This window comes from Dermochelys coriacea, chromosome 3 (genome assembly GCF_009764565.3).
Source record: "Dermochelys coriacea isolate rDerCor1 chromosome 3, rDerCor1.pri.v4, whole genome shotgun sequence".
In the NCBI taxonomy this organism is placed as follows: Eukaryota; Metazoa; Chordata; order Testudines; family Dermochelyidae; genus Dermochelys; species Dermochelys coriacea.
The window spans coordinates 166,009,034-166,027,799 of NC_050070.1; the positions used below are offsets into that span (position 1 = coordinate 166,009,034).

Consider the following 18,766-nt stretch of genomic DNA (forward strand, 5'->3'; position numbering starts at 1 on the left):
TTGGTTCTTTATGAGAGTATCCAGTTTTGAGAGCTCATTCTTAATCTTTTCCTGTTTGCTGTAGAGGATGTTAATCAGGTGGTTCCGCAGTTTCCTTGAGAGTGTGTGGCACAAGCTGTCAGCATAGTCTGTGTGGTATGTAGATTGTAATGGATTTTTTACCTTCAGTCCTTTCGGTATGATGCCCATCTGTTTGCATTTGGAGAGGAAGATGATGTCTGTCTGTATCTGTGCGAGTTTTTTCATGAAGTTGACAGATTTCCACTCTATACGGCTAAATTCAGTGCCTTGCATAATGACAGGTTTCAGAGTAGCAGCCGTGTTAGTCTGTATTCGCAAAAAGAAAAGGAGTACTTGTGGCACCTTAGAGACTAACAAATTTATTAGAGCATAAGCTTTCGTGAGCTACAGCTCACTTCATCGGATGCATTTGGTGGAAAAAACAGAGGAGAAATTTATATACACACACACAGAGAACATGAAACAATGGGTTTATCATACACACTGTAAGGAGAGTGATCACTTAAGATAAGCCATCACCCACAGCAGGGGGGGGAAAGGAGGAAAACCTTCCATGGTGACAAGCAGATAGGCTAATTCCAGCAGTTAACAAGAATATCAGAGGAACAGTGGGGGGTGGGGTGGGGGGGAGAAATACCATGGGGAAATAGTTTTACTTTGTGTAATGACTCATCCATTCCCAGTCTCTATTCAAGCCTAAGTTAATTGTATCCAGTTTGCAAATTAATTCCAATTCAGCAGTCTCTCGTTGGAGTCTGTTTTTGAAGCTTTTTTGTTGAAGTATAGCCACTCTTAGGTCTGTGATCGAGTGACCAGAGAGATTGAAGTGTTCTCCAACTGGTTTTTGAATGTTATAATTCTTGACGTCTGATTTGTGTCCATTCATTCTTTTACGTAGAGACTGTCCAGTTTGGCCAATGTACATGGCAGAGGGGCATTGCTGGCACATGATGGCATATATCACATTGGTAGATGCGCAGGTGAACGAGCCTCTGATAGTGTGGCTGATGTGATTAGGCCCTATGATGGTATCCCCTGAATAGATATGTGGACAGAGTTGGCAACGGGCTTTGTTGCAAGGATAGGTTCCTGGGTTAGTGGTTCTGTTGTGTGGTGTGTGGTTGCTGGTGAGTATTTGCTTCAGATTGGGGGGCTGTCTGTAAGCAAGGACTGGTCTATCTCCCAAGATCTGAGAGAGTGATGGCTCGTCCTTCAGGATAGGTTGTAGATCCTTGATGATGTGTTGGAGAGGTTTTAGTTGGGGGCTGAAGGTGATGGCTAGTGGCGTTCTGTTGTTTTCTTTGTTGGGCCTGTCCTGTAGTAGGTGACTTCTGGGTACTCTTCTGGCTCTGTCAATCTGTTTCTTCACTTCAGCAGGTGGGTATTGTAGTTGTAGGAATGCATGATAGAGATCTTGTAGGTGTTTTTCTCTGTCTGAGGGGTTGGAGCAAATGCGGTTATATCGTAGCGCTTGGCTGTAGACAATGGATCGAGTGGTATGATCTGGATGAAAGCTAGAGGCATGTAGGTAGGAATAGCGGTCAGTAGGTTTCCGATATAGGGTGGTGTTTATGTGACCATCGCTTATTAGCACCGTAGTGTCCAGGAAGTGGATCTCTTGTGTGGACTGGTCCAGGCTGGCAAATATACTTTTTCTGTTGTGACAACTCTCACAATTGCCATGGTTTACAGGTTGGGAATTAGGGGAGAATATATATACACAAAATAAACCTCTCTAGCTACTGGATTCCCATTCACCACAAAAAACCCAAACAAACCACTTTTCACAAAGGGTCAGACTCTGATATGCTTTCTCACCTTTGAGTAACAAATTACTTTGCAAGTAGTCCTTATAAGATTTTCATTGCTTAGTAAGATCCCCAATGTGAGTAAGAGTATCAAAATGTGGTTCTAATATAGTTATTTGCTGTTAGGATTAAGCAAAAAATTAAGGAAGCATAATGGTAAATTCTATGTCTATACTAGTAAAAGGTCCATAGAACCCCAATTTGCTTTTCCATTGATATAATGGTATGTTAAAATCTAACATCGGGGGCGGGGGGGGAATTAAAAAGTATTTTTACAGTAAAGTTAGAAATAGTTATGTTACAAAAGTATGTCATTTTAAATTGTTGTTGTTCAGCAATACATTTCCCTAAGACATAAGAACTATAATGCTCACATGTTTGTTGTTGTTTGTAAAAGTTGTGTATATACGGATGTCTAAATGAATGTGTGAGTGAATATATATTTCTATGTATGATTTTGCCACATTGATATTTGTCTGTATTTCCTTCCCATTGAACATGTGAGCAGTTTCAATGACCGCCCTGCCCCTTTAAGTGGCTGGCTGGCCGAATGGGAACAATGCTTTATGGCGGGGAGGAGATGAAAAACTGTTGCAAAAGGGACAACATGATCACTGACTCATCCCCTAGGAATGCAGGGTTTAAAAGGGGTAGCTCTGGGCTGAAGCGTCCGTTTTACCCAGAGCCATTTGAAGCAGGATCCACTTTCCCTCCTCTTTATGCGGGAAAATACCAGGTTTGGTCAAGACCTGCTCTGGGCATTACGCTAGCTGCCCCTTTTTGGTTAGGGGGGCTGGGAAGGAATTTTTCCCTTGCCACCATATTAACTTGGGTGCAGTGGGGGGGTAGGGGGGTTCACCTACTCCACAGCGAATTCAGGAAGGGCTCTGTTCATGCACAACATGAAGGGCAGTAGGCCATATATCACAATTCATTATTTCAGTATGCGGATGTCCAGTGCAGGTACCCCATAGGAAAGGTATACAGTGACTGGATAAATGGCTTGGAAAAGGACTTAAAAGGAGGTGTTCGTTAAAGAAACAAACAGGGGGTGGTTGCGGACTCCTATGATTGGTATGGCAGGGAGCCAATCCTCCATTCTTATAGCCCACTTAATCCACCTACAAGAAGGGTGGATGTAAGGTCCCGGCAATGGATTTGCTGGAGGCACCTGGATGGAAAAAGAGAGTGAGCTGGTAAAAAACCCCTGGGTAATTACGGAATAAACAGAGGGTTACCTGCACTATACACTTTTATCTGTCAGGTACTCCCAGACATCTAATAATAAAGTTGCAGGCTAATTAAACCCATGTCAAATGTCTCCTTCTTTCAGTATAGCCAGACAATGTGTATCTGTGCAAATGCAAGGGAGGAAAAATTGTTCTTCTTGGTAGATTTCTATTATTTTAATTTAATCTTCAGTTCCATTACTTTTTGATTAAACATACTTCTGTCCGATGCGATCCGTCTTTTATCTCTATGAAATCTCCTCCCAAGCAGAAAGAAGGATGACGCCTGAATTATGCAGAATTCATTTTCTATCTATTTTTCTTAAAATACTGGGCAGTCTTTTTATAATTCCACCAATCTCATATGTGGCTTGCTCTAATCCTCTGCCTTTTTCGAATGTTCAACCAACAAGCCATGGACTTTTTAATGTATTTTGTGGCAGTATAGTTTCTTGAATGTCAGTTTTCCTAGGTGGAGATCAAGCTCCTTGGGGTGCTTATGAACATTTATTAACCATTAATTTAAAATTCTCTGTCTAATAAACTGTAATAACTTGTGCTAATGAATGTATATGCTTAACTTGAATTTACAGATAAGCATACACATGTTGTGTTAATCTAATTCTGTTCCCGGTGAAATTACTCTGGATTTATACCATATAACTGTGATCAGAATTTGGTCTTGTGTGTAATATATATACACACATACACACAAATATGTTTATGATAAGGATATATGAACACACAGTAAATACAGGTTTCAGAGTAGCAGCCGTGCTAGTCTGTATTCGCAAAAAGAAAAGGAGTACTTGTGGCACCTTAGAGACTAACAAATTTATTAGAGCATAAGCTTTCGTGAGCTACAGCTCACTTCATCGGATGCATTTGGTGGAAACTGTAAGGAGAGTGATCACTTAAGATAAGCCATCACCAGCAGCAGGGCGGGGGAAAGGAGGAAAACCTTTCATGGTGACAAGCAAGGTAGGCTATTTCCAGCAGTTAACAAGAATATCTGAGGAACAGTGGGGTGGGGGGGAGAAATAACATGGGGAAATAGTTTTACTTTGACTAATGACTCATCCATTCCCAGTCTCTATTCAAGCCTAATTTAATTGTATCCAGTTTGCAAATTAATTCCAATTCAGCAGTCTCTCGTTGGAGGCTGTTTTTGAAGCTTTTTTGTTGAAGGATAGCCACTCTTAGGTCTGTAATCGAGTGACCAGAGAGATTGAAGTGTTCTCCAACTGGTTTTTGAATGTTATAATTCTTGACGTCTGATTTGTGTCCATTCATTCTTTTACGTAGAGACTGTCCAGTTTGGCCAATGTACATGGCAGAGGGGCATTGCTGGCACATGATGGCATATATCACATTGGTAGATGCGCAGGTGAACGAGCCTCAGCCTGAACCAGTCCACACAAGAGATCCACTTCCTGGACACTACGGTGCTAATAAGCGATGGTTACATAAACACCACCCTATATCGGAAACCTACTGATCGCTATTCCTACCTACATGCCTCTAGCTTTCATCCAGATCATACCACACGATCCATTGTCTACAGCCAAGCTCTACGATATAACTGCATTTGCTCCAACCCCTCAGACAGAGACAAACACCTACAAGATCTCTAGCATGCATTCCTACAACTACAATACCCACCTGCTGAAGTGAAGAAACAGATTGACAGAGCCAGAAGAGTACCCAGAAGTCACATACTACAGGACAGGCCCAACAAAGAAAATAACAGAACGCCACTAGCCATCACCTTCAGCCCCCAACTAAAACCTCTCCAATGCATCATCAAGGATCTACAACCTATCCTGAAGGACGAGCCATCACTCTCACAGATCTTGGGAGACAGGCCAGTCCTTGCTTACAAACAGCCCCCCAATCTGAAGCAAATACTCACCAGCAACCACACACCGCACAACAGAACCACCAACCCAGGAACCTATCCTTGCAACTAAGCCCATCTCTGCCAACTCTGTCCACATATCTATTCAGGGGACACCATCATAGGGCCTAATCACATCAGCCACACTATCAGAGGCTCGTTCACCTGTGCATCTACCAATGTGATATATGCCATCATGTGCCAGCAATGCCCCTCTGCCATGTACATTGGTCAAACTAGACAGTCTCTACGTAAAAGAATGAATGAATACAAATCAGACATCAAGAATTATAACATTCAAAAACCAGTTGGAGAACACTTCAATCTCTCTGGTCACTCGATTACAGACCTAAGAGTGGCTATCCTTCAACAAAAAAGCTTCAAAAACAGCCTCCAACGAGAGACTGCTGAATTGGAATTAATTTGCAAACTGGATACAATTAACTTAGGCTTGAATAGAGACTGGGAATGGATGAGTCATTAGTCAAAGTAAAACTATTTCCCCATGTTATTTCTCCCCCCCACCCCACCCCACCCCACCCCCCACTGTTCCTCAGATATTCTTGTTAACTGCTGGAAATAGCCTACCTTGCTTGTCACCATGAAAGGTTTTCCTCCTTCCCCCCCCTGCTGCTGGTGATGGCTTATCTTATGTAATCACTCTCCTTACAGTGTGTATGATAAACCCATTGTTTCATGTTCTCTGTGTGTGTATATCAATCTCCCCTCTGTTTTTTCCACCAAATGCATCCGATGAAGTGAGCTGTAGCTCACGAAAGCTTATGCTCTAATAAATTTGTTAGTCTCTAAGGTGCCACAAGTACTGCTTTTCTTACTGTAAATACATAGATACATAAATACATAGTGATTTCGGTCATAATCATGCTTTGACCTCTGTGGGTACCTTTGACCTCTGTGGGTACCAAATCATGCTTTGACCTCTGTGGGTCTTTATTTTATGATTTATATAGTGTGATTTATAAATGTATATAGATTAGATTGGTAATTAATCAAAAATGTGCTTCCTGTGTTTAAGTAAGCGAATTTACAATTTCAGTTAAAACCATATGATCTCATGCAACACTGTCCATGCTTGGAGATCACTACATAGTTTCATGATTAGCAAAGATCATGGAGAACTCTTGCATAGAATTGTAGGTTGTGTATTGTAGTTACTGACTTAGGGCCTGATTTTAATACAAATCTTTTCTCATGCTAGTAACCTTTACTCACAATAGTATTGAAGTCAATGGAAGCATCAAGTAAGGCGTCTACTTGTGTGAGTAAAAGTTTGCAGGATTGGACCCTTCACTTAACTTCTTCCGATCCTCAGCAACTAGTGTTTCGAGCACCTAAGTGTGTGAATAACAGAAAGTAAAGAAAGGGAGAAATGGCCAGAAGAAATGTAAAAGAGAGAAGAGCTGGCTGTGGGATTTTTGACCCCGCATTAAAATATCCTTCTTCCACCAAAATCCATTTAGTCTCTCTCCTGTTTTGGTTGGAAAAAGGAGTAATAGATCGTCCCTTGCAGTTAGCTTTTTTTTTTCACCAGAGCATGTCCATAGACAGCACACTGATTCTTGCTCTTCTAGCCCTGCCAAAAGTGGCCCCAGACAGCAGTGGATCCCAACATCCCATGTTAAGTACAGGACTGGCCCTACAGAAGGGGCTTTCACAAACTGGAGCTCGCATCATTTGTAGATTTTTCTGAGTTCAAGCCAGCTCTGGAAAGAAGGAAAGATGAAGAAAGAAGGATGCGGAGAAGCAGCATATGATGATAGTAGGAGTGAAAACACAAGGAAGAGAGAGGAATAATTAATCAGATAATGAAAAGAGAAGTGTGCAGTGAGGACATTGTCACATATTGAGTTCTTCAGTAGTTAAATACGTGTCATAAGGGCAGGCACAAATTTTGTGCTTGGCGCTGGTTTTCTTGTTGCCTTACTTACTTGCTGAGGTTCCCTACTTAAAGGGTTATACTGACACTTTTTCTGGCTGCCTGGAATCTGGCTGGATGATTCAGAATGAAATAAAAATAATTTGTTGCTTTATGAATGCCACCTCTTTTTTTTTTTTTTTTTTTTTTTTGCTAGAGCAGCTCCAGCTTGTTTCAGGAAGTTCAGTTCATATAAATCCCGTGCCTAGACATCTCAGGTAACACAAATGTACTACTTAAGCCGTATATAATGTGACAGGGGAATGCAAATGCTGATTTGGCTTTACTGATATCCAGATGAATGCAGATCTCCATCCTTTGCAACCCCAACATAACCCCTACTATTGAGTCATTTCAGAAGGATTTTAAACCATGTTTGTAGCCCTTTAATACTTCGAGAAGTTACTCTACAGTTACTGCAGTCAATTCTCTAGACTATCTTAATTAAATACAGCTCTACTATTCAGTGTTAATTGTTTCTGAAGTTCTCATTCTTCATGGTCCTTTGCTTCATAACAGTAGCCTAGTAAATCTATTTACACGTATAACCACATATAGAGGTTGACAATGCTTCTACTGAAGAGGACTGTTCAGCTCAGAATCTCCCCAGTTGGAGGAGTTCTAGGCCAAACCCTAGTCTCAGGAGCTTTTAGCATGTTAGTAGCAAGATGTTATGAAAATAATTGAAATATTTTGAAATGATCTTCTCAACAAAAAATTATAGTCTAAACTTTTATCTTGTTTGTATGAAAATATAAATAGGTTGCAAGTACTTATGAGTATGTATATCTTTTTCTGTTGCTTTTAATAATTATGGTTGTGAGAAAAGAAATTTGCATTGACTATGCTACAGAAATCTCTCAAAGCGCTAGGTAGAATATTGTCATGTGACATGCATCACAAGGAAAGTATTAAATAAGTGTGTGTTTATTTTTCCCATTGTAGGGGTCCGCCTAGACAGAGTACGTGGAGGTCGCCAGAAGTACAAGCGCAGAATAGATGCCGAGAATAGCCCATACCTGAACCCTCAGCTAGTTCAGCCAGCCAAAAAGCCATGTAAGTACATCAGATGTATCAGCTTTTTCTTTGCGTCCAAAACATCAATAACTCGTGGATCCATTTAAAGCTTCCATTGACTTCTTTAGGACAAGAATTTGTCCCTAAAGAGCTACAGTAAGCACTATATGTTATGCAGTTAACATGAGCATTTAAAAAAATCTTATTAGTTATCTTCATCTTTTCTCAGACTGTCAGATGAAGCTTTTTACACGTGGAAGCATATTAATGCATGGTTTATGCAGTGCACATTTTTCATTTACAGGTTATATTTATTTTCATTGGTACATAAAACGGTTCATACTGTGATCATTAGTTCATTGGAGCTTCTAGTTTCAGATTTCACAAGAAAGTGATTTTTGTAGTTTTCACTAACTAAATGAGTTTGACTGCTCAACCTCCCAATGAAAATACATTAGGAGCCTCATTAATTTATAGCTATAGAAGGTTAACACACTAGCTAACATTAGATGAAAGAGGAATATGCTACACTAATAACAAGCATAGGTTGGTAGTTCTATCTCTGATGCCCTATGGGCATTATAGCTTTTTAAAAAATGTCCTTGGGAAAAAAAATTAAAGAGAGAGAGAGAGAGAGAGAGAGAGAGCTGATCATCCCTTTGCTAAAATTCAAGTTCCATGTTCTTTGCGATTAACAAAACATAGTTGGAGGTTTTGCTCTGCAGCGTGTACAAACTCAAGCAGCAACTGTACTAATTCCATGAAGTAAATTTAATTGCATTATATCTCTAGTGCAAGAGACTACAGAATTAGCCTACAAAGGTATGAATTTCCTACCAAGTGCTTGTGAACTCTTCCATACACAGAATTCCCATACACAGTTGTCACTGTCAAGAAGGCTATTTTGCTATCAAAGTGGGACAACCCTTCCCACCCCCCACATTTAGGGAAAAATAAAAGAAGCATGGAAGTTTTGTGCCCGTGACACTACCTAGCTGTGTAGAAAACAGTGTCTATTTCATCTCATGTTCCCCAGTAGGGGACACTGCTGCGTACAATACACATGAGCATATGGGGATCTGTAGAGCAAATAAACAGGCTTTGAACTGTAAGCGAAAGGGCATTTTAGCTATGTCAAAGGAAAAACAACCAGTTTTACATAAAATTAAGGCTTAAGTGAACATATGGCATAGTTTCCTTTTGCCTTTCCAAAAAACATTATGCTGATTATACCTTCAATTGTCCAATCTGGCATCATCTTCTCAGCCTGCATAAGCTGTTCCACCATTCTGTAAATACAATCTAGGGCTGCATTAAGCAGATTTTTCAAATTATAATAAAAACTTTCTGATAATACAATAAAATGTAATAAACTCTAAGGCTTAATTTCATTAGAGGTTTAGTTTTGCTGGCTACACAGATTGCCAGTTTTTTCATTTATTTTATGTTGTTATTGAGTTGAAATGTTGATAGCCTCCTAGTATACAAAAAATATTCCAGTCCTTTAATATAGGCATAGGTTAACACTGTTGTGCTGAAGCATCCAAGAAACTGTGTGTAAACCTGAGATTATTGGGAAGTAGTGTATTACAATACCTTTAAGAAGATAACCACCAATTTCAGTAAACTCCATTTGTCTGAGATAAACTAATCTCCTTATTAATCATTATTATCTAAAGGCTTCTGTTAATTTTCCTTAGTTCAACCAATTACAAACACTTGCAAAACTTAATTTTTGTATCCTGTCAGATAAGTGTCAGGGAACAATTGAATCGGTTTTATTGAGGAAGTAGCCTGGGAGATTTTCTGGACCCTGACTGATAGTTTGTGCATAACAAAGACACAGGAATGAAAATTGGGTTCTATTGATTCTAATTAGGGAAACATTAAATAAGATTTACCTAGAAACAGTGCTCATGGCTATTCAATTTCCTGCGTGATGGGGATTTCTGAGAACATTCAGAATTTCCCTATGCCCTGTACTAAACCATGCTTCAATACATGTAGCCTTTTTCTCTGTAGTGAAATAACAGGGATTAGGAGGTCTCTTAGACAGACCTCTTTCTGCTCTTTTTTGCATTTCTTTTCTTATCTACAGAATCTAGTGGCCTGCCTTCAGGTCTTGTTGTGTTGTCAGAATAATGAAAGTGGAGATTTTGTGAAGCAGAAATGAAAATGTACACTATTCTTGAACCATCTGCAAGAAGCAAACATTTGATGAAGATGCTGTTATTTTAAAAAAGAAGATTTCCAGTCTGTTCCTTGTGTGAGTCTGAATTCAGAAAAACTGAATTTGTGGACATTTACCTTAGCAATCTGGAGATCTTGTTCACTAATATACTATAATTTTAAATATATGGTTTATGTCCCCATCTTCATGCATTACAATATGAATGCTGGATCCATTTATACATTTTTTGCAAATAAGTAATAAGAAAAATAGAATTTTGTTACTTTGCTTTTCACTGCATATGGGTTTGTTGTTAAATTCTTGAGAAAATATGCTGTAATCTTTAACTTTTGGAAAGAATGATGTTTTCTAATAAGTTAAACAATCAAAAAACCAAATAAAGCATCTGTTCATTAAAAAAAAAGAATATTATGTTGAAAAACTATTTGCTACTCTCCGTTAAAATTACCAACTGACATTTTAAAATAATATTAAAATTGCCTGTTAATCAGTTTGATAATAAATAGAATATTGAAATAAATAATTATTTAGTTGGCCTAGCTCCTATAGATCTTATAAACCTGAATCCATCCCCTTGCAATAAAACATACTTGATGGAATGCTTTCCAGCTGGGTCTTGCACTTATTTTATGAAGGACTTACATGTATCACAAATTTGTAATAAGGCTAAAATACTACTGAAAATAGATCAGAATCAAGGAGTCAGTGTCACAAAAGAGTGATAAAGCATCAGAAATCAGAATCAAGGAAGGATATTTAGGGAAATCTGACATGAGCAGATATCTTGGAACCTGTCCTGCAGTCGCTATGCAAGTCAAACTCCCATTTATTTCAGTTGTAGTTTTTCCTATGAGGACAGTAGGGCCTATATCTGACATTTTGAAGCAGGAAAAAAATATCAACTCCATCAGCTTTCTTGGCAGTCAGAGAGAGTTGAGGGTGCTAGACAATCTTCTTGAGATCTAACCCTATATATGTCAAGCCACATGATTGTTTATCCCAAGGGACTGAAAGGTTTAGTCTAAGTCCTCTAAAGGGCTACTATTTGGGCTCTAAGAACATATGCTTTATGTCTGGCTGATACATTTCAGGTATGCTACAAGATATACCTATCATTAAAAGGTAGGACACCTGGCTGCATATTTTGGGAAACGTATAGAAGACTTAAGGGCCCAATCCATCTCCCACTGATGTCTTTCTACTGAGTTCTCTGGGAGGTGGATCAGGCTTCTAAAGAATTAATAAAAAGGATTCTTTTTGCATCTCAAATTAAAGCCTCTATATACCGTTTAATACTGACAGATTTTATGTGTTTGCTGCTTGTATACTGTAGAGTTGTGGGTGTCCTGTAATAAGCCCAGGCAGTTTTTCTTGCTGTTTCTTTTTTGACTGTTCATTCTAATATAACTGATTGCTCCATATAAATCACAGGATTCAACTGTATGCAAAATAAATATGAAAAAGATGAAAATGTTACAGATATTAAAAAGTATTCCAAAATAATACAACATTTTTGTGTACAAAAGAGTTTTCTCAAATAGGGCCTAATTCTGACATCACTTACACTTGTTTTACATTGGTATATTTCCCTTGATTTTAATGGAGTTACTCCTGATTTTATCTGTAAATGAAAGGAGTATCAGCTCACTCCTGATTAAATTAAAAGAAGCTAGTTTTGGGTGAGATTCTGAGGTTCTGCATTACAGAGTAGCACAAATACAGGCAGTAGCATTTTGTTCCTAGAAAACAAGCCCCTGGGACCACAAATCTTAGTATCATTTTAAAAGAGCAGGCTATAGGTACTATAACATATATAGGGTGATAGTTGCTCAGAAACTCGTGCGATTACATGTATTAGGACAGTTTGACTCTGACATCTGAGATAAAGAATGGCAACAGAGGTTTCAGATTTTAAGGATTTAACTATTTGTTAATTGTCTGTGTTATTTTTATTCAGGCAATGTGCAGCTCTTCTTAAAAACACTATATCCAAAAATATAAATAACAGAAAAAGTCTCAATTTGCAAAACCTAAAACTTATTTCAATACCTAAAAGTTTTGTCAATGACAATTTTATTCCAAATGTTATGATGTAATAATTGTATTTGTGCATCCCATGCATATTATTTTATTTGTAATTTACGTACAATAAATGAGTCATGTTTGCTGAAAATGTTTATATGGGCCCCAGTTAATCTCTGCTGTAACTCCTTTGTGGAGTTAATAGAGCCACACGGGTTAAATGTGGTCACTGTTTTTAAGCTAATGTGAAACTTAATTCACCTGTTAGAAAAAATAGGGTAACACTGTTGGTGATCTTGTAGCATTCTGGTCCATTTTTACAGATAACAAGATTGTCTCCCATTTGCTGGTTGCTGAACCAGAGAAGATCTATGCCATGCCTGACCCCACTGTTCCAGATAGTGACATCAAAGCGCTCACCACACTTTGTGACCTGGCAGACAGAGAACTGGTGGTCATCATTGGATGGGCTAAACATATTCCAGGTACATAATATATATTATGTATAGTATCTATTTATCTCTCTCTCTATATATATATATAGTTGTAAAACAATGACTGCCTGAAAATCAGCACACAGATTATTACATTACAGTGACAAAATGGGATGACAGATTTATAAAGTTTTATGTTTAAGACTGCAGGGTCATTACAGGAATGTTGGTTACAATATATCCTGTGCTGGACATGGTATTATTCTTACTATTAAATGGTATTAGTAGAGGTATAAGTGAATGAATGTTTTAACGTGTTTTTTATTAAAGAGGACCAGATCTCAGGTGCAGCTGAACTGCACAGGGCACTAGTGAGAGATGTGTGTTCAAAGACATCTCAAAGCACGCTCTTTAAAACTTTATACAAGGCTAGTTCCTCTGCACCAGATTAGAGCAATCTGAAGGCTGCACTGTAAACACCACAAAATGGTAAAAAATGCAACTGAAGTTCAGTGTGAAATAGAGGAATCCTGGCCACTATCCCTCTCCACCGCTATGCTAGCAGGAGTTGGGGAAGTGGCAGTACAGCACAAGATAACCACACTGTATCTCAATATTTCCTTGGTCTGTGCAAGATGGACCAGTATCCACATCACACAATAACATACTATTATTAAAGCTAATTAGCAATCTTAACAGAGACAGTGGGTAGCAGAAATAATCTCTCAGAGCAAAGATTTGTGGATCTTCCAGGTCAGGTCTGAAGCATGTTTTCAATGCAGTGTTTGAGACACTTGTACCGGTTGTTTGGCTGTGCCAGGTCCAGGTAAAAGCGGGTTTCTCTAGTCCGACATGTGCCTATGTAACCTCCCCTTTCTTCCAGTCACCTGGGGCAATGGGTCAATATCCCCATGCTGACCTGCTCTGAGGCTGCTGCAAACTCACTCTGGGCCTCTTTATTCCTTAAAGAGATATGCACCTTCCTCTAGCAACCGGACAACGCCCTCTCCTCCACCCCTGCTTAATGTGTAATGAAGTCATACTATGGGTTAATAAACAAATACACTCTCCAGGGCTGTCAGTCTCTCACCTTTCAGAAACATATGAAAAAAGTGTTAGCTTTTTATTTATGTTATTTATTTTATTATAATCATCTTAGTATTCTAGCAAGATAACTGGAAATATTTGTGCATTTCAGTCAGCTAATTGCCATATTGGAGCCTCAGAATACGAACCATTCACAACGAGGACGGATGTACTTTTAATTGCTATAGCCAATGTAGCAATGTCCTTTTAGATTTCATTTTACCCCATGGAATTCTCTGATTCACCTTAATGTGAATGCGTAATCCAGGCAACTTTCTGTTTCTCAAAGTTAAAAAATAATGCATATTTCTAATACCATCAGAAATGGCACCCTTATTGTAATATTAATAGACTGTATAGATTACATATATACATTCAGCAAGCCAGAATACTGGATCTTATTTATACATGGATCAGCAGATAGTAAACATCTACATTTCAGTATGTTACTTTATTCCTGAGATTCTTTTGTTTTAAGCATTTCTTGTGGTAGTGACTCAACACTTAAGTGTTGGGTTTTCATTTTTCTATATGTCAAGAACAGTTGGACCCCAATTCTACTTGGGCTTCTGGTCCTAATACAGTACAGATAATAAATAATAATTAATAATCAATATGCTTCTAAAGCATAATTTTACTTCTGTAGGGAGATGGTATCCTACACATGCTGAAATATTTCATATTCTGCCCAGATGAAATGTATTTGTTCAAAGTTTGTACCACAAATGGTTTATAAACAAGCTTTTGGATCATGAGCAATGTTTTTCTGGTACAGTTAACTTATTTCTGTCTCCTTAAACTAGTTTGTCTTTATGCTTTGAATGCTACAGTAATTTCTTTAATCAAATTGATGGAAGTCCCTTTCCCAGCCCACACTGAAACCAATTTATTGGTCATGATACGCCAGCTATGTTGCTAACAGTCGTAACGAACTGTCAGGCAATATCGCAGTGAAGCTAATTTGAAGTCATTAGGTGTGCAGCATTAAGGCAACAATTTGTTACAGTGGTTAGGAACACAGCTGACATTTCTGAATGGCTTTGTTCAGAGCAGTTCTAGATGAGCCCAAGCAAATTGTAAACTAATTTAAACATCACTCTGTATTAAACTAGCTACTTTGTCTTACAGTGGTTGCTAATAAAGCACCCCAAATTAAGTCAAAACTAGTTAAATAGGTGAGTTTGAGCTTCATCTTCAGAAGATACCTACATTAGTCTAACTGAAATAAAGCACTGGAGCTAGAAGTCAGTCACACACCACGATGATTGCCCCAAGATCTTTTATCAGTTTGATTTGTGAATATGTTGCATAGCTTTCTTTTGGAGTATGGGGGGAGTTGAGAAAGTGAGCAATCTTTTAAAAACAATTCAGTGTCTGTAGTTAGCATGAAAAGCTATTGGACACTGTAACCTGGCATTTTAAATTTAAGACCCGCAATCTGAACTAGCTGAGGAAAACTTCTGTAGTAGGCCAGCCCTGTCTTGTGAGACAAAGTCAAAAACACACCTGCCATGGTAAAGCTGCACTATCTACAGTTACTTGCTTGACCCCATTTGGGTAAAAAAAATATAACCTAAATAGCAAACAAAGGCAATCCTTTCCTAAGCCTTCTGATAAGCTGAAGTCAATGATAAAATCTGTGCTTGTTGCTTTAGAACATAAAAATCAAAATGAGGAAGGGCTTGACATGCTAAAGGGCAAATGTTATGAGCATGATCAGAAGGTTTTTAGTTTGGTTTTGAATGATGGAGTGCTGCTGAACTTGGGCTGCCAGAGCTTACCTAATGACTGGCATTGGCGCAGAACAACTGTAGAGAAGCCTGCAGTGGTGCAACCCTGCTGTTGCCTGTGCCAGCACATGTTATTATAGGCAGTGATACAGTGGAACTGGGAAAAGGGACAAGTCATAAAAGGAACAAAGAGCAACAAAGGTATGAATTTTGATATAGTAATAGTCAGCCAAATAAACCTTTGGTGCTATCCATTGAACACAGTGGCATTATATGGGAGTGAATTTGGCCCATTACGTGGCTACACCAGATCTTGCTTTAGTGCAGTAATTTCTTCAGGTGTAACATGATTAAAGGCCCTTTCATTTGAGTTGTATTTGAACCAATAAAAGACTTAGCTGTAATGCATTGTAATTCAATGGAAACCTTTATATTTTGAAAGACAACTTCATTGTGGAAAAAAATAACATTTCAGCCATTATAAAGAAGAATTATTTCTTGAAGTTATCTACAGAAAGTAAAGTGCTGTACACATTTGATCCCACCATCCACACCATTCTCTGTGGAGGTCATCTCCTAAAATTTGCTCTAAAATTTTATTAAATTACTATGCTATCTTCAGATCATTAGAACTTCTGAATTATTGGGAATATTCTCTACAGCTGCTTTTTCTGAACAAAAAGGGTACGGTTCTACAGAAGGAAATATTGAAAGAAAAATATGTATGGAAAAGCTCTATCAGCAAATAGAATTAGTCTATTCACCTTAATAAATCAAATAAATGGGAAGTGTGTTGTTATGAAACATGACCATGTCTTATCTGAAGAAGAAAAAGAGCACAATGGTATTAAGAAATGCTTGACTTTAGTTAGAGGAGCGTAAGGGCACAAGAACAGATGATGGTGCCCTAATAGCCCTTTTTAAGAATGACAGGGCCCCGCCATTAGCATCCTTTTATATCCTTGAAATTGCTCATGCCTCGCTTTTCTGGTTCCTATCTGCCTAACTCTTTTTTATTTCTCTTTCAATTTCATCCGCGCTCGGATAAGCGCATGCTAACACAATATGATTGAGCTGTAAAATGGAATGCTGTCGCCTCTAATCTCTTTTATGTAGATATGGAGGTACTTGCACAGTCCACTTCATTCTCTCTCTCTCTCTCTCTCTCTCTCTCTATTGTTGGCCTTTTTAGAATGGGTTGCCAAGTAATGGAGGCTCCGTCAAATATTAGAGCTAGGTTTCACAGGGTGTGATAAGAAGATTATCAGCCCAGCAGTCAGACCTATTGTTGTTCTTTCTGTCAGATTAAAATATTCCTATGTACTGTAACTTAGTTAGCAAAATGCTGAAGGTGCTTAGGGAGACACTGAGGCTGCTTCATCTCCTGCCTGATGAGACAAAATCCACATTAGTTGACCTATATAAATGGCCTAAATATATTTATGGAGCTGTGCTAGACATTTTTTTTTACATAACAGACAGCTGTTTCACGCAATGGGTTACGTGTGGTTGGGGCCCTCCCCTTTGCTTTGGGTTGGGGGGGGGCATTTTATTTTGGGCATATTGAATTAATTAAGCTATTCTCCAGTGTGGGATGGGATTCTGCTGATGTCTAGTCACAGTTTCAGAGTCACTCAGGCACCATTTCTGTAATGTAACTGTCTCATTGACATTCAGCAAAAATGTGCAATGTTCTCTTACTCTAAGTGGAGGCAGGAAACATTAAGCTCTTAAAACTGTACATAACAGGAAGCTAAAGGGACAAAATGTTCTCTAAAAAAAATTTGCATGCATGAAAAAACACCAACCAGACCATAGAAATCAAGTTTTCGCACTTAAAATGAAAAATTTGGTTGAAATGACTACACTGGGCTAATCTATCAAAAATTAACTAGTTACACAATTTCATAAATTAAACTTGCTTGCTTTCAAATGTGTTCCTATTTTGCCAGGAATTAACAATATTCCATTACAGGTATAGGTAAAAATAGTCACTGTCCTGGTATTTAAAAGGGGTACTACATGAGGGTACGATTTTTGCTGGAGCAGATCCAAGAATGTTTTGAATATTTTAGTGCTAATGTTAATGTTTTATGAAACATTATTTTTCCAATACACTCTGTGTAGAGGACAATATTTAAGCTTTCCTTTCCAAAGCAGCTCTCAGAGGTGTAGTTTAACATTCTAAAACTGAACAAGAATATGATTCGCTGTAGAGTTGCCATTTTTAAACTGCCCTTTACTCATCATCTGCTCCAGAAATGCCACTCTGTGTGATAAAAATGTGGGTAAAGACATAAAGAAGAAGCTGGAAATAATCACTTTAAAGTGTTCCAGCAATGTATCCTATGTGTATATGTAGTGGAAGGTGTGTGTATATATGTATTTATGCACATACTCTCACATATACTGTGTGTACCCTAAAGTGTGTGTGTTTATTATATATAAATCATTGTGTCATAGAAAGAGTAAATGAAAAAAGTTGAACTTCCATGTTACTTCACAATAGATGGAGTTTTACAGTAGCCAGGGTCCAGTGCACATGCAGAACTAACTCCATATAGACCCAAAAGACTTCCGAGACAGGCTGGGATTTTTTGTGGGAAAATTACATGGGGCTGCATGTATGCACTTCACCTCCCACCTTCCAGGCAGCATACCCTTACAGCCTCTCCTTTACTTGCCTTTACTTCAACCTCTCTGCAGCACTTTGACCACTAGGTATGTATAATCACATATCCATTGACCAGCCTCCCAGTCTGTCTCCATAGTCCTCTTTCTGCAGGCCTTTGTGGAGTGGATACAGAGCCCCACTGTGCACCCATTCCTTCCACTGTCTATTGTGCTATTAGCTGAATTCAGGGTCATTTTAGGCAATACTTCCAATTTTGCAGCTGCACAGCAATCCCCAGGTTCTGGAGTCCCTGTCCCTTCAGAAACAAGTGGAAGTGCTAATGTGGTATTTACTGCTCATGCTACATGGTATGGAATATGAGCTGCTACATGGTATGGAGTATGAGCTGCTTCATGCAGCCTGACAGCTCTGTAGTGATAATAACTTGAGCCTCCTGGGGAATCAGGACATCTTGTTTTTTATCCCTGCACTGTCTTGGACACTTTGCAAGTTCCCCTTGTCTCCTCTTCAACAGAAAAACATTATCCACTCTTCCTTTAACCCCCTTCCACAAGCATGCACACGGGATCTGGACATAAGAACTATTTCCCTATGGTATTTTACCTCCTCCCCCAACCCACAGTTTAAATGGCATTCGAGTCATGGGAGAAGGTCACTGACTGGGCTTACAGGCAGGGATCTAAGTCAAGCAGCTTCTCATGAGCCCCAGATTTCCTTGAACTGTCTCTCCCTGAATTTCACTATATCAGAGGGTTCCACT

General features: G+C 38.7%; 1 protein-coding gene across 8 annotated transcripts in view; it reads left to right on the forward strand.

The window, feature by feature from the left end:
- The window catches only part of ESRRG (estrogen related receptor gamma), a 522,927-nt gene that overhangs the window by 447,147 nt on the left and 57,014 nt on the right, over positions 1-18,766 (forward strand). For all 8 annotated transcript variants that reach the window (XM_043511752.1, XM_038397483.2, XM_038397484.2 and 5 more), the window contains 2 exons: positions 7,837-7,947; positions 12,445-12,606. In XM_043511752.1, coding sequence (XP_043367687.1) covers positions 7,837-7,947; positions 12,445-12,606 — 273 coding nt within the window. The remainder of the gene's footprint in view (positions 1-7,836; positions 7,948-12,444; positions 12,607-18,766) is intronic.